This window comes from Lissotriton vulgaris, unplaced genomic scaffold (genome assembly GCF_964263255.1).
Source record: "Lissotriton vulgaris unplaced genomic scaffold, aLisVul1.2 SCAFFOLD_417, whole genome shotgun sequence".
NCBI classification, from domain to species: Eukaryota; Metazoa; Chordata; class Amphibia; order Caudata; family Salamandridae; genus Lissotriton; species Lissotriton vulgaris.
This window is the reverse complement of record NW_028250820.1, coordinates 902,598-919,088: the sequence shown is the minus strand read 5'-3', so window position 1 is coordinate 919,088 and position 16,491 is coordinate 902,598. Positions and strand designations below refer to the sequence as shown.

The 16,491-nt window shown below is 46.5% G+C and overlaps 1 protein-coding gene across 1 annotated transcript in view; it reads right to left on the bottom strand.

Moving 5' to 3' along the window:
• The window catches only part of LOC147663105 (nck-associated protein 1-like), a 1,078,872-nt gene that overhangs the window by 183,662 nt on the left and 878,719 nt on the right, over window positions 1–16,491 (bottom strand). The window contains exon 14 of the mRNA XM_086950676.1: window positions 2,374–2,463. Within this exon, the coding sequence (XP_086806802.1) occupies window positions 2,374–2,463 (90 nt within the window). The remainder of the gene's footprint in view (window positions 1–2,373; window positions 2,464–16,491) is intronic.

Genomic DNA, 16,491 nt, shown 5'->3' with positions numbered 1-16,491 from the left:
TTTGTACTTACTACCATTCCTATGTGATTTTAAAGTTTATATGTTTGTATCTCTTCTTTGAGTGACTTTCAACTTGTAGATGTGCAATTTTTTCCTGTTTTATCTCTTCCTTGAGTGACTTTACACCTTGTACATTTGCAATTTTTTATGTTTGTATCTCTTATGTAACTTACGTAATCCAAAGTCCTTATGTAACGCAACTTGTTCTTTTGTAAAGCGCTCCAACACCTTCGGGTAATGTTCGCGCTATATGAAATCGCATTAAATAAAATAAAAAATAAAATAAATCATACACAGTATTCTAGACAATTCCGTTCAGGAAAATATGTAGTAAATGCTGTTTGTTTACTTTATTCTAATTCAGGACTCGAACACGTGAGACGAATAGCCAGGTCCAAGAAAGAGTGGTATGGAGTGACATGTGTCTTTCCCAATTCCTCTAATAAATGTTAAATGCTTTGAGGAGATGTAAATATGGCTTATATATATTGGGAAAATATTCACGATCACTGAATATCTCCACTTTCGTGTGGTGTGTGTACCCAGAACGCTTAAAAAAACTTCTTGTTAAAAAGAAAAAAATTTCCGCAGAATTAACATCGGTTAACAAGAGTGGGCTTTGCCCTTCAATGAGTAGCCAGTAAAGGGAACACTTAAGATGAAAAAGTTACTTGCAGTCCTGGCCATCCATTATAGAAATCATTGCTGAATTCATAAACATGGCGTATGTCAATGTCAATGTCCATGCGCGATGCTCAGAAACTTTTAACATGATACATTTCTCTTTTTTTATAGAAAAAACAAAAACCCTCATTTTTCAATGCAAATTAATTGTTACGCATATGCCCATCATAATTATGGCATCTGTTCTTATATTTCTCTGGCCTACTACTTCGTTTTAAAAAAGTCTCCAATTAAATACTAGAGCTGTTGTAAACATCCTATTTAGGGCCTGGCCACGGACTGGTGACTAAATTGTGCAAAGAGAAGTTGCCACAGAAATTTGAGCTCTTAGTTATGTGATGACTATTACACCACTTCTACTTTCTCATGATCGATTCCTGCAGCTCTAACTTCCCAAAATGTATCGGTAAATGTCCAGAAGAAAGACAACACATGCAGATTTTGGTGTGTAAATATTGAGATTACATGTGATGCTGCAATCGAACTTGGAAACTCACCGTAGGATATATTTGCCACACCTGCTGAATATCTCACTCAGTGCTACACAACTTGGAATTAGGGGTTACGGGCCTCATTTATGAGGCTGTGCGTCAGTTTTACACCGCCGGCGCGTCACTTTTTGTGACGCACCAGTGGCGTAAAAATGCACCTTGTTGCGCCATATTTACAAAGTGAAGCATCTAGGTATATGCGTCACTTTGTAAACCCCTGCGCCACATTATACCTGCGCCAGGTGTAATGTATGCAAGGGGGGCGTATTGACGCAAGAAAGGGTCGTAGAAGTGACGCAGTGAAATCTATAAGATTTCACTGCGCCACTTCTAGGATGCAAATGCGTCAATATCTTACTCCTGCCTCACAGCAGGCGTAAGACTGACGTAGGCCCTTTCACATGGGGCTTGCCCCATGTGAAAGGATGCATTGCTGGAGTTCCATCACTTTTGTGACACACTCCAGCAATGCGTCACTTTTGCGCCATACAGATACGTCAGAAATACTGCCGTATCTGTAACTCCGTGCGCAATGATGCGTCATACTGTAAATATGACGCATCATTGGTATCGCAAGGACGGCGCAATGAAAAGTGATGCATCGCTGTTTTCACGCAGCGATGCGTCACTTTTCATAAATGAGGCCCACAATCTTTTTGTTGTTATATTCGAAATGGGATTGATAGCAGTAGAAATAGATATACAGAAGATTTAGTCTTAAAGCGTAACAACAGTAAATGTTTTCTGACTCTTAAAGTTTGCATGGCACACTTTTCTATTCCCTCACCTCAAGAACAGCTCCTTGGGCCATGGTTTCTTCCTCATTGTAACGATTACCAACAGAAAACGAGCCTATAACGTCTCGTTTCCGGGTCAAAGTCCACCTTCAAAGTACATGCCAACAAAGATCACGGTGACTCATACTGTTCTCATTGTGGACCAGTCATATGTATCTTATGTCGCAAATTGTAACGTCATGTTCGTTTAGACCCATAAACCGTGCAAAAAATACTGCCACAATAGTATATGTTTCTATCATGGTTTCATGATAATATGGGCATATCAAGGTTTCAAGTCCGACTTCCACTTCTGTTCTGTTTCCATTGAATTGCCACTAGCTCACCTAGTTCTCCATCACACACTAGAGGTGCAAGTAAAACAAAATATAACAGTAACATATAAAACAGAAAGTACTTACAAGATACAGCAGTAAGGAGATGGAGTCCCTATTCCTTGACTTCAACCGATCTGTTTCTTGTCCAAGTTGCAGAAGACTGGCAGAAGAAATCTGTATAAATAGGAAACATAATTTACTGTCAGGAAAACAAGTATTGCCTCTGATACTTTGGGTTGTCTCGCATTATATATGTGTACATTACGCTCATTATTAGTTAATCTGCGCTGCCCCACAGAAATGATGGGTGACATATGTCTGTAACCTTTTAAGTATCACTTCATGGTCACATTTCTGTTACTGTTACGAAAATCTGAATTTAGTGCTAGAATTTTTTTTACAATATTCGTGTCTAGGTATTTTTGGTATCAGCTGGGTGAGCAGATTCGCCATATCAGGTCGTGGGCATGCTGACATAATGGCAATGCATGTTATGTTAAGTTCTTTATAATTTTCGTGCAAAAAAAAAATGTAAGCACCATGCAATCAAAACATTGTGTTTCTGTGGTCCAGGCAAATGACAGCATTTCAGAGATAAATGTTTTCAGCTCGCCAGTTATACAAATTTATAACACAGAACACCCGTTCATTTATAGTTCACCCTGGATATTATGAACTGCCTAGGGCAATGGAAGATCGACAGATGGGGAGACAGAAACACGGAGATAAAGAAACAGCAGGAAGAGAAAGAATACAAGAAAGGGTGACACAGCTAACGTCAAGGAGAAAATTAGACAGACAGGAAGAAACGAAAGGCAAAGAGAGAGGTTAAGGAGCGAGAAAGACTTGCACTACAGGAACAGAGAAAAGTAGTGATGGGGTGACAGAAACGTGGAAAGAGAGACAGATGGGAAGATGCATAGCAAAGTAGAGAGAGACACATAGAAAGCCAAGGATCAATCAATCAAAGCATTTATATAGCGCACTACTCACCCAGAGGGTCTCAAGGCGCTAGGGGAGGGGGGTCCGCTACTGCTCGAACAGCCAGGTCTTGAGTTGCTTCCTGAAGGCGAGGTGGTCCTGGGTCAGGCGGAGGTGTGTCGGGAGGGAGTTCCATGTCTTGGCGGCGCGGTAGGAGAAGGACCGTCCCCCTGTGGTGGCTCTTCGGATGCGGGGGACGGTGGCGAGGGCGTGGTCGGTCGATCGAAGCTGGCGTTTGGGAGCGTAGAAGTTGAGGCGGCTGTTGAGGTATCCTGGGCCTTGGTTGAGTAGGGCTTTGTGTGCGTGGGTGAGGAGTCGGAAGGTGATTCTCTTGTTGACCGGGAGCCAGTGCAGGTCTCTCAGGTGTCCGGAGATGTGGCTGCGACGGGGGATGTCCAGGATGAGTCGTGCTGAGGCGTTCTGGATCCGCTGGAGTCTCTTCTGGAGTTTGGCGGTGGTTCCGGCGTAGAGGGAGTTGCCGTAGTCCAGACGGCTGGTGACGAGGGCCTGGGTGACCGTCTTCCTGGTCTTGGTGGGAATCCACCGGAAGATCTTACGTAGCATGCGCAGGATGTTGAAGCACGACGAGGAGACGGCGTTGACTTGTCTGGTCATGGAGAGGGAGGAGTCCAGGATGAAGCCCAGGTTGCGTGCGTGGTCTGTTGGTTTGGGTGCGCTGCCTAGGGCGGGGGGCCACCAGGAGTCGTCCCAGGCGGAGGGTGAGGATCCCAGGATGAGGACTTCCGTCTTGTCCGAGTTCAGTTTCAGGCGGCTATTATTCATCCATTCGGCTACCTCTTTCATCCCTTCGTGAAGGTTGGCTCTGGCGGTGGCGGGGTCGTTGGTGAGGGAGAGAATCTGCTGGGTGTCGTCGGCGTAGGAGATGATGTTGAGGTTGTGCTGGCGTGCGATGTCTGCGAGGGGGCTCATGTAGACGTTGAAGAGGGTTGGGCTGAGCGAGGAGCCTTGAGGAACGCCGCAGATGACTTCGGTGGCTTCAGATCTGAACGGGGGGAGGCGGACTCTCTGTGTCCTTCCGGCGAGGAAGGAGATGATCCACTCCAGTGCCTTCTCCTGGATTCCGATGTTGCTGAGTCGCTGCACTAGTGTACGGTGGCAGACAGTGTCGAAGGCCGCGGAGAGGTCTAGGAGGATGAGGGCGGCTGTTTCTCCGTTGTCAAGCAGAGCTTGGATGTCATCGGTGGCTGCGATCAGGGCGGTCTCGGTGCTGTGGTTGGCCCGGAAGCCAGACTGCGAGAGGTCGAGGGATCCGTTCGTCTCGAGGAAGGCGGCCAGCTGCTTGTTGACGGTCTTCTCGATGACTTTTGCAGGAAACGGGAGCAGCGAGATGGGGCGGTAGTTCTTGAGGTCGGTGGGGTCGACTGATGGCTTCTTTAGTAGAGCGCTGAGTTTGGCGTGCTTCCAGCTCTCCGGGAAGGTAGCGGTGTCGAAGGAGGTGTTGATGATGTCCCGCAGGTGGGGTGCGATGACAGCGTTGGCCTTGTTGAAGACGTGGTGAGGGCAGGGGTCGGTAGGAGATCCGGAGTGGATGGAGTTCATCGTGCGGACGGTGTCTTCGGTGCTGATCGGGGTCCAGGTGCGGAGGGTGGTGGTGGGGGGCGATGGTTCGGTCGTGGCGTGCGTCGGTTGAGTGCTGAAGCTGTTGTGTATGTCCGCGATCTTGTTGTGGAAGTAGGAGGCGAGGGAGTTGCAGAGGTCTTGCGAAGGGGTGATGTCGTTGTTTCCGGTGTTGGGGTTGGAGAGCTCTTTGACGATGTTGAAGAGTTCCTTGCTGTTGTGTGCGTTGTTGTCCAGTCGTTCCTTGAATGCGGTTTTCTTGGTGGCGTGGATGAGTTGGTGGTGTTTTCGGGTGGCGAGCTTGAGGGCAGTCATGTTGTCCGGTGTTGGGTCTCTGTGCCAGGTTCTCTCGAGGGCTCGGCAGTTCTTCTTGGAGCTCTTGAGTTCGTCGGTGAACCATGGGGCTTTCTTGCTACCGGGTCTGCTAGGCGGGGTCTTCAGAGGGGTGAGGTCGTCTGCGCAGTTGCTGATCCATTTCTCGAGGTTGGTGGCCGCCTGGCTTGGGTTCGTTGCGCTGGTGGGAGGGTTCATGCTCAGGGAGGTCGCGAGCTGGTCGGCTGTGATCTTGTTCCAGCTTCTGCGTGCACCCTGTTGCTGGTGGTGGTGGATCTTGGTCCTTCTGAAGCTGAAGTGGACGCAGCTGTGGTCCGTCCAGTGGAGTCCGGTGGCGTGGCTGAAGGCGATGTCCTTGCTGGATGAGAAGACGGGTCGAGTGTGTGTCCGGCGTAGTGGGTTGGGGTGGTGACCAGCTGCTTGAGTCCCAGGTTTGCGAGGTTGTCCAGCAGGGTGGTGGTGTTGCGGTCGTTGTTGTTCTCCAGGTGGAAGTTGAGGTCCCCGAGGAGGATGTAGTCAGCGGAGAGGAAGGCGTGCGGGCTGTAGAAGTCGGCGATGTCTTCGCTGAATTGTGTGCATGGTCCCGGGGGTCTGTAGATGAGGGTGCCTCTGAGGGTGGTCTTGGGGTTGATGTGGACCTGGAATTGCAGGTGCTCGGCGGGTGCGAGGGTGTCGTCGGTGTTGGTCGTGATGCGGATGGTGTTCCTGTGGATGATGGCGATGCCTCCTCCGGTGTGGTTGATGCGGTCCCTTCGGATGATCTTGTAGCCGTCTGGGATGGCGATGGCGATGTCGGGCGTTGAGGAGGCGTTCATCCAGGTTTCCGTGAGGAAGGCGACGTCTGGTGAAGTTGTGTCGAGCAGGTTCCAGAGCTCGACGGCGTGTCTGTGGACGGAGCGGGTGTTGAGCAGGATGCATTTCAGGTGGCTGCTGCTGCTGTTGCTCGTCTTGGTCTTGGTTGGTGCTGGAGTAGTGCAGGTCCGGATGCAGGTGAACTTGCAGGAGTTGCAGCAGAAGGGTCCGTGGGTGCGTCTCGGGGTGGCTCGGTAGCATCCTGGGATTCGGCCGGCGTTGAGTGCGTTGAGGGTGGTGGCGTTGTACGTCCGGCGGGTGGGCTGGGGTCTGCGGGGGCCAGGGGTCCTGGCGCTGGGCGCGGTCCAGGCGCGGACGGGCGCAGACGGGCTTACCTTTGGCGCACCTTCGGCGCTCAGTCGGCACTCCCGCTGCCCGCGTCCGCTGCGCGGTCGCTCTGGGGGCATCATAAGAAGGGGGACGGGAGGGCGGGTCATCTGGGCGGCGGGAGCGGCTCGGCCAATGGGCCGGTAATGGGCGGGGCCTGTGGCAATCTGCGGCGGGAAACTGGCGAGCGGGCGGCTCTGCTGTGGCTGGGCCGCTCGGGGGGCCAGGGGGGCATCTGTGGCGGAAGAAGGCATCAGGGCTGGCAGGCAGGAGCAGGAGGCGGCAGGAGGAGCAAGGGGGTGACCCGGCCTGGTGAGAGGCGCAGCGGAGAGGCAGATCCAGGGAAGGGCAAAGAAAGATGAGTGATAAAGATGGGAACGTCAAAGGGACAGCAATAACAATAGGGAAAGGGAAAGACCATCGAGGCATAAGTTCTCAAAGGCAGGGAGAGAGAGAAAGAGAGAGGGAGAGAGAGATAACAAAGGAGAATGAACAGACGCCCCCCACACCTAGGGGAGGGGCACCATTAGTCCAGCCACAGGCCTGAGCTCCTGCTTGGCCAATAAGGGGGGTTGAACAAAGGGGTCAGGTTGATGACGTCGGTAGGAACCTGGACGGCCATTTAAGGTTGGGCACCAGAGTTTCCAGCCTCTTTGTCCCCTTGGACCTCAGGCAAGCAGCATTGGTGGGTCATTGACCACCCACCCGGCAGAAGAGCATGGCCCTCGCGGAGCACTGACAGTTAACAACAAATGGGGATGCACAACAATGGAGGTTCAACAACTGGATGGACCGCAGGAGGGGATAGGATTGGCATGTACAATGGTTAGGTGGGGAGGGGGGACCAGCCTGCTGGTGGTCCTGGACTCTCCTGCCCTAACCCGCAACGTATGCACTGATAAGAACCTTGGGGAGATCGCCAGTGTTCAGGTGCACCGGTGGGCCGGTGTGCTAGGTTGTACACTGGATTTCAAGTAGTGCAACAGTTTACTGTAGTGCGTTGGGCCTGCTGGCACAATGTGCACAGCAGAGTGGGTGCTTGGTGGGTCGAGAAGGCCAAGTTCAAGTTCAAGATCCTGCCTATTTGCCTTACTGTCCTTGACATGTTGATGCTGCTAAAGTGTGATGCTGTAAATATTTCTTATGAATACAAGTAGGATACTTGTACTTTCGCATTGGTTTGTGGTTTTGAATTACCTTGTTTGATGTGAATAAAAAGGCTATGCCTTGGGCAACATACCCTGATTCTAAGAGTTCTTGGGCACAGCGGGAAAGAAAGGTGAGGGCAGTGTGGGAGGAGTGAATGGCATGTTGAGCGCGTACTATGATGGGGAGAGGGAGAGACATAAAAACAAGGAGACAGAGAAAGAAAGGGAAAGAAACAAAGACAAAGAGAGGCAGAGAAACCCCAGGAAAGTCAGTGAACGACCGCAAAAGACAAGAGAGATCAGGAAAGAGTGACAGAGTAATAGAGGCGGAGAAAGACAGACAAAGAAAATGGAAGATAGGGAAAGATAACGACAGGACAAGATGCAGCGAGAGATAGGGAGGGAAAGAGAGTGTAAGCTAGATAGTGGAACAGTAATAAAAGAAAGTGTCAGAGAAAGACAGGAAGAAAGAGAAAAAGGGAAAGAAAGAATGAGAGAGATGAGGATAGACAAAAGGAGGGTTTGATAGAAATGCACAAAAAAGAGAGAGAGAAAAGTAGATGGTGAACAACAGAGAAAGAAAAGGAGGGGCTTAGATTCCATGAAATAAATCTATCTATCTATCTATCTATCTATCTATCTATCTATCTATCTATCTATCTATCTATCTATCTATCTATCTATCTATCTATCTATCTATCTATCTATCTATCTCAATAATAAAGTGTACATTGACACCCATCAGGTCTCCTGTGTTGACACGAGGAGAGTAGGGAGAAAAAACAATAAGGTAGAGCAGCTTCATTACAAATGTTGAGTGAGCAGTAAGGGTTTCAGCTTTCAATCTGAATTTTAGGGAACTCCAGCATGTGGGGGCACCTAGCAAGGAAGAACAACCTCTAATTCCAGCTTTTCTGTATTTTGGGTTGTATAGAAGTAACAAAGTCGGTCTGCTATGCCTGTGTCATTTTTTCTTTTCGTCCTTCACTAAGAGGTTTTAACTTGCACATTTTTTGTATCAGGAATTAAAACATATTTAGCCACAGATTGACAATGAATTTGCATTGAGTTGCATCACTTTTTTGACCCAGCTCAACACAAAACCCTTTTTGATATGTGCTAAGCCACGCAAAGTCGATTTCCATGGCTTTATAAGAAAAAGTACTGCACACAGATCATTGCACAGCTTTTTTTTTTACTTTGTGTCATGCATGGGTGGTGGATGGGTGTGGCCATGCATCCATCCATGGATTTTGAGCTGTGGACATGGGTTTTCACCAAAATAATGCACCTATTTCTTCTTGATATTTCCTATAACAATGTGTGCTGTGTAATGCAAGAAACATATGGTATCCCAACTGGTGTACTTCAAAAAGACAATTGGTTAAGATATGTATAAAACATTATCATGAGGAGAGAAGGAGACTCTATTCAATTTTTACATATGTGCTTGTGGCATCATATTTATTATAGGAAAAAGGAAAAACAAGTAATGGGTAGGAAATTATGCAGTTATTACAACAGCACTGCAAGGAACAAAGTTTAAATAAAATTAGAAATACCTAAATTGTACTTGGTGCTCAGTGCAGGTGGGTGAACGCACGGTAGCAACAAGTGACAAAAATCAGCGGCGGAGGCGCAAGGTGATGAGTGAACAATATATACAGTGAGTTGATGACATAAGGTGGTTCCGTTTTTGTTTGAAATGCTGATTTTGATACAATTATACAGGTGTTATTTCAGGAACCATTTTGTCTGAAGCGCCTATGTTCGCGCTGAACGGTCGACGGCGTTTCGATCCCATTTTAAATCATCATCATCAGGACTTGGGTAAGATACAGTGCGGGTCTGGAAAGGCTCAGATGATTCAAAGCGGGCCGATGCAGGGATCCAGGGGTGGGACGTCGATCCGGTTGGTGATCGGCTTAATCCGAGAATAAATCTCAATGCTGCGAAGCATCCAAGTGGAATGCTGTGTAATGCAGCACACGGACAAAGAGGAAAATGTCTCCACAAAAGTTTTTGCGCATGAAGTTGCTGCTTTCTGTGCAAAATCTGTACTGTCCATAATGCAGACACCTTTGAACTGTGACACAAGGGTGTCTGCGTTGGCAGTAGCCAGCCCAAAGTGTGCCACCAAATGAAATGGACAGAGTTGAACTGTGCAATTTCCTTGAACACATTGTACAGTTCTGCTCTCTTCAGGTGACGCAACGCAGCACAACAACTTTGCTTGCCGCGCTGCTTTGTGTGACTTCTCTGTAAATGTACTCTTTAGTGACCAGTTTACCCAAAAAGTAACAAATCTGCCACCATTTAAAAACTCCCTGAATTAATGCACATTACCTACTTTATAGATGGGATGAATGCTTGCAATTAGTTTACCCACTGGCAATCCGTTGCAGTAGCATTCAAAAACTCTTGTTTTTCATTCACTGTATCACTCTAGATGAAAGACCTGATTTAGGATTTAGCAGATGGAGGAAGGAGTTAAGGCAGATAGGATGGAGGAGGTTTTTACTGCCTTTACTTTACCTACCAAATTTAGAGATGTCTGACAGTGCCTCAGACATCTTCATACATTAGCAGGAACCACTGTCATGGCGGTTCCTGTCAATTTAGGAAAAGGTAATAGACATAATTGTCAGACATCATGTCTGGCCATCAAACTTTCCAAAGTTTTTTATTTTTTTAAAACAGCCTCCTAAAGTGAGAGTTTGTTTTTGAAAAATAAAGGAAACTAATAACACCCACACCGTTTTTTCCCATGGTGTAGTGGTCATTTTCCCTTTTTAACTGTCCCTTATTGCCATGGTATAACTAGCAGTGACAGACAGTAAAAAAACACCCTTAATATCTGACCATCCACTTTAAAGAGGGCAGACATTCAGATGGCTTACTGCTAATTATACCTTCTCTGCCGGACTGTCGAAGAATGTTTTACTCTGACAGATTAAATTTCAATTTATTAACATCAAACTTGTGATCTGCCCAACTCCAAATCGAGTGAGCAGACCTTGAGTTTCAATAGAGAGGGTACTCTGTTGCCACTGAAACATAATACCTATCTACGAATCTCTAAATCAGCCCCAGAGACCCACAAAATGAAAGTCAATACCCTGCTCTTCACAGGAACAGTCGTCTCCGAACTTTGGTCACCTCACACATTTACCGTGTGGGCCACTGTTTTGTTAGTTGGTATATTTGAGATTTACACAACCCGAATCTCACTGACTAAGTTAGATTCCTGATAGTGACGTGAGATTCAACAAAGAGGTTAAGTAAGTAGGTTAAAGGGTGGAGCCCTTAGGAATACTATATGTGACTATGGTAAGAGAAGAAAGAAAAGAGACAAAGGCCACCCTCGAAGATCGTAAAAAGAGAAAAGAGGAAAATAATTCTGCCATAGCTACTCCCACACCAGTTTGTCACAATGGGGCAGATTTATGTCGGACTTGCGCCACGTTTACGCCGCTGTTGCGTCACGCAACAGCGCGGAAACGTGGCGCATCCCTGCGACCTATTTACAACGTGACGCATCTAGGCAGATGGGTCACGTTGTAAAGCCCTGCGCCACATGAAACCTGCGCCAGGTTTCATGTGGGCGTTCTGTCGCAGGGTGGGTGTTCCCTCGTAGGAAAGCCCCGTAAAACTGACGCAGTGAAATCTACAAGATTTCACTGAGTCAGTTTTACGACGCTGCTGGGTCAAATCCTTACGCCTGCTTGAAGCAGGCGTAAGGAGTGACGCACCACGTTATGTATGGGTGGCCTCTGTACATTGCAGGAGTTGTGTCGCACTTGCGACGCTACTCCAGCAATGCGCCGCCCGTACACCACAAGATGCGTCACGCATCTGCCCTGCCTTGCACCATGGTGCGCCGCATTGTAAATGCGGCGCATCTGTGGTGCCGCAAGGAGGGAATTGCGTGACGCATCAGTTCTGGCGCATCCCTGCTGATTTGCAGAGATGCGCCAGAACTCATAAATCTGCCCCAATGTGTTTAGGATTAGAGTGTGGTCCACTGAGTCAAATGCCAAGCAAAGGTCTAATAAAATCAGGGCAGTGACACTATCTGCATCGGTAACCAGGCAGAGGTAATCTAGAATCAATATGCTGAATTGATTCAATACCTCTCTTAGGCTGGACACCTTCATTAAGTTTTAAGAATGAACACAGCATTTTGGCCTCAATGGGCTCAAGTTTTAGCTGGAGGGAGAAAGGTAAAAGGGCAATAACAAGTAATTGAAAAATCGTCTAGGACCTGTATAACATATAGGGTGCTCTGTCCTTGGTAGTGCTACATTGTATCTAACACGGGTGCGCAAATCACAAGCGGGGACTGTGCCCTCTACAATGAATGCACAGCCCCCAGAACGCCCGATAAATCGCTCTACCCTGGTGGTAGCATATTCAATGAAATACGGAGCAGCTGCTTCAAAGGTCTTCTGTGTTTCTCTCTGCAGGTGGCAACCCACCTGCACTTTAAAGAGAGGTTAGAGATCACCCTGCAGGCGGGTGCTGTGAGTGACCGCACCTGTCTGCAGAGGGATGTCTTAGGGCCCATGGGACCCCCTTTCCCTCCTCCAGAAGGCTGCCCTCAGGAATCTCACTGCCGTGAGGCAGCTTTTTTGTGGCTCACTATCAGTGCACCTCCTAAGGGCATGTCTGCATTTGCGCCTGTATCCGTAATATGGCGCAGGTGCAGTCAAAGAGATTCCCTCATTTGCATGGGGCAACACACCCAAGCAAATAATGGAATGCCCACTGCGGATAGTGCTGGCTCTACATGTGTAAAAGTATTATCAATATCATAGAAGTGGCCGGCGAAGAGACTGTGAACCCTTCTGTAATACCCCTTTGCCCTAGGGGCTCAAAAAGCAGGACAGAAGCCTGTCGTGCCCCTAGGGCACTATGTATAATATGGCCCCTGGTTTCTTAAGGAGAGACTGTATGGTGTTGAACTTAATAGACGGCAAGGGTATAAGAATATATTCAGAGGATGTAGCAGATTGTCTTTTTTTTTATTTCAACAGATTTTATTAGCAAATTTTCATATATACATACAGTACAGTGGTAACGTTGCATCGCGGGCTCCGTAGGGGTTACAACAGGTATAAAGGGGATAGGATATGGATCAAGAAGAGAACAGGACTTGCACTTATTCAACAGGTCTAACTTTGGTCATAAAACTGGAAATTTACTCTTAAGAAGGGCTGGAGCAACCTTCTGAAACCATATCTTGGCAACATTCTCTTTAATCATAATGATTTTAGAAACATAAAAGCCAGCTAGCCTTCCAGAAAATGGCTAGAAGGAGGGTTTGATGTTAGAAGACTTGTCCTTGGAAGACATTTCAATAGGAATTTAGATGTTATTTTGCTTTTTCATTGCTATTGAGATTTTGAGAGTGCAATATTGCAGAAGGTCATCACTAATAGTAAGTATTATGATAGAGCAGGGTTATAATTAGGTGTTATAATGGAATAATAATTGGGGATCCAGTGCTTTCAGGTCTTCTGAAAAAGGATTTAAGATTATGAAAAAGGGTCCATGGTGAGAGCTTCGATCTTATTCTAGGCAGCACATTTGAAACTGGGGAATATAATGCCAATGTGACAAACTAGCAGTGCAATGTTTATTTTACTGATGCACCCCCATTAGAGAAACTAGCATTGAGGGAGGACTGACAAACTGCTCGCCCGGCCCCCCGGGGGTAGGAGGGGGGTGCTATCGAGCTGTTTGCTAGGGCCGGTTTAAGACGATTGTGTTACGGATATAGCCGGTCCCGGTAACAAAAACGACCCCACCCAGGGGCCTATAACTGGCCCCCACCCTGGCGGCCCACCGGGTAACGCCCAGGGCCCGCTAGGGTGCCCTGATGACTGATCAGGTAGACTTGTAGGCACACCAAGATGAAAGAAAAGTCTGAGCAGTTAGTCCTGTGAATTCACTTCATAGTGATCAGACCAACCAGAGGGGGGCATAGAAATGGATGACACAGTACCCTCTAAGGCAATGAATAGGTCCAGGACTATACAAGTGGCAGGAGTTGCTGAGTAAAATAGTTGATAGTATTTTCTTCTCAAAAGGTAAGGAGATTCTCACCTTCTCTTCCCCCTTTTCTTCCAGCTCCTGGCTTCCCTGAGGAAAGCAAATAACCCTACAATTCGGGGTAAGATTAAGATAATGTTTTACGAGTGAGCTTTTCTTTGCGCTGCTTGTTCCGAACCACTAAGGGATCCAGGCGCATCTCCGCGCTCCTCCTAACTAGGTGCAACAGCAACATCCACCTAGATAACGCTACATTTAAGCATGCGTTTAGATACTTTGGGGGCCTTTTAGTCATTTTTCTGAATACAGTCAATTGCTTTAATAGTTCAATCACTGAGATCACCGGCATTACCCTTGCACAGTGAGTTTTATCTGCACAGAGGTCCCAGCGCTACATTTTGCTCCCCTTGAAACAAAACATTTACCTTGACAACGCACCTTCCATGTAGGTCCGACTATTCAGCCACCATGACCTTGAGAATATATATTTTTCTCATTGCCATTACCTCGCAGTGTTTTTCTCATTGCTATTAACTTGCCCTGTAAATTGTTCACTTTTGCCCTTTTTCCTCTGCCTAAACCAGGTTTTCCTCTACCATGCGAATGTACATGCTATACTTTGTTAATAAACATTCACCCAGTAGTTTTGACTATAGCCAACTATGGTGCCTACCCCTGCTCCTTGAGTACAGTGAGTTTGTAGGATATTAATCTTCGTACAACATGTCTGTGTTTACATCTTTTTCAGGTTAAAAAGATTCGAGTGGTTAATGTTGACCCTCCAAAAATCAACCCAATAACACTACACGAATAGTGTGAGTAGTTTCTCTATGTTTGTTTGTCTACTTTGTCCTGACGAAAGCCCCATAGACTCCGTTGAGCCAAAGGGGGCTGAAACATGTCGACACACCTTGGAAACCCACACTTCTAGATCCAGTAACTCGATCTAGTACAAGTACCCATTTACTTTTAATTAAAAGATCTTCACCAATTTATTAAAAAAAAATTTTAGGTGTCGATCTTATTTTATCCTTTTTCTTTTCCTTTTTGCACTGACCCTACTTTCACTAGGGGGTACTTTTTTCATCTCTGGACACTGCAATCTAGACCAGAGGAGCCTCTGGATGAGGCAGGCACCCACACTCTCTATGGTATCCGATGATAACTGCCAAAAACCACAATGTAGGGGCGGATGAAAGAAATATACCGCACTACCAGCACACATTGGGTTTTTTGAGGATACCATAGTATTTCTAACCAATGGTTTAGAATTGTTACAAGTGTCCATTTCTTCCACTTGATTACCTTTAAAATAGTTGATATAAAGTGCACAAATGTAGGTGATTAAGGAGTTTCTGGACATTAGGATCAGATGGGGAGTCCGAGCGTATGCCGCTGTCTTTGGCTCAGTATTAAAACTGAGCCTTTTTGAGAAGTCTGGATAGTGACAGAATGCCTCGATGTGTATTTAAGATAAGGTCATACATTTCTTACCATGTTTAGGTATTGAAGGAACATTTAGTGATGCTGTTTTTAGCACTTCAGAGGGCTGAGCTGGCAAGTGGACCTGACTGACACTTATTGATTCAATACAGCTTAATCAGGAACTGTGCTACACCTGTGGCAGAGACATAATAGATCATCCATTGAGTATTTGAGAACGTTGCTAAGGGTTTCTTCTGGGTGCAATGAGAGGGAAAATCAACAGCACTGCTGGCCTCAAGGTTCAGAGAGGTGGGTGGCCGATTCACAGATGTTCTAGTACGCTTCAAGTGATTTTATTTGACAGAAGAAGGTTCCCAACACATGCTTGGTCATAAATAGATTACGGAGTCTATGCGTCAAACACAAATAGCCACCACAAAACTGGAAGGACAGGGTGACCCAAATGAAAAAAATGTGGAATCAATCAAGTATAGTAGAAATATAATTAGCAAGTTCATTCCCCAGCAAAGATAAAATTAGCAGGTTAAGTAAAACCAGGTCAAAAAATATACATAGGCATGAGCAATGTGGCCAGAAATGTGTAAATATTTAACAGGGCGGCTACTCCGCTATGGCGGAGGAGCTTCACCCCCTCCTCCCCACCCCCTACCAGCCAACAGCTGCAAAACAAAAAATGAACTGATCATAACACAGGTTTATTATCTATCTTTTTATCTATCTGTCTGTGTCTGTGAGTCTGTCTGTCTGTGTCTGTGTATCGTTCTATGTATCTATCTATCTATCTATCTATCTATCTATCTATCTATCTATCTATCTATCTATCTATCTATCTATCTATCTATCTATCTATCTATCTATCTGTCTGTCTGTCTGTCTGTCTGTCTGTCTGAGAAGTGTCACTGAAACAGAAGGCCTTTTATGTGTTTGTGAAAGAGAAGTAGTAAGTGTTTGTTTTCATGTTGGGGAGCAGGAAAGTTCCATACCCTACGAGGCAGTGTCTTTCTTTCATCACAACTAGGACAGGCCCGTCTTACATATATAAACAGGGGGATTTCACTAATTCAACCTTTCATACTCCCACCTTGTGGCAGACAATCGTTTTTGCATTGTGGAGTTTATGCACGAAGGAAGCAATGTATGTGTGTGGGTAGGAAGTTGCATACCCATGAGTTAAGCATTGTGAACCTTGCACTCAATGACCACAATAAAGCATTGTTTGTGTAGGCATAATATATTCTCCTCTCTCTGAGCTAGTACATTAGGAGACAGGTTCATATTTCATTTAGAATTGTTGCCACGTTTTGCCTAACTACCAGGGGAGTCTGCCTGTCCTCCTGCATGATTACATGTTCACAATATAGCGAGGACCAGAAACATGCAGCATGGGACTAAAAGGGCTCAGAGACATAGTTGGTTCTAATGGCACCGTGTGGGAGCCAGCAGCCTGGAGAAATGGTGCAAAATGTATCTAGCATTCTCATGG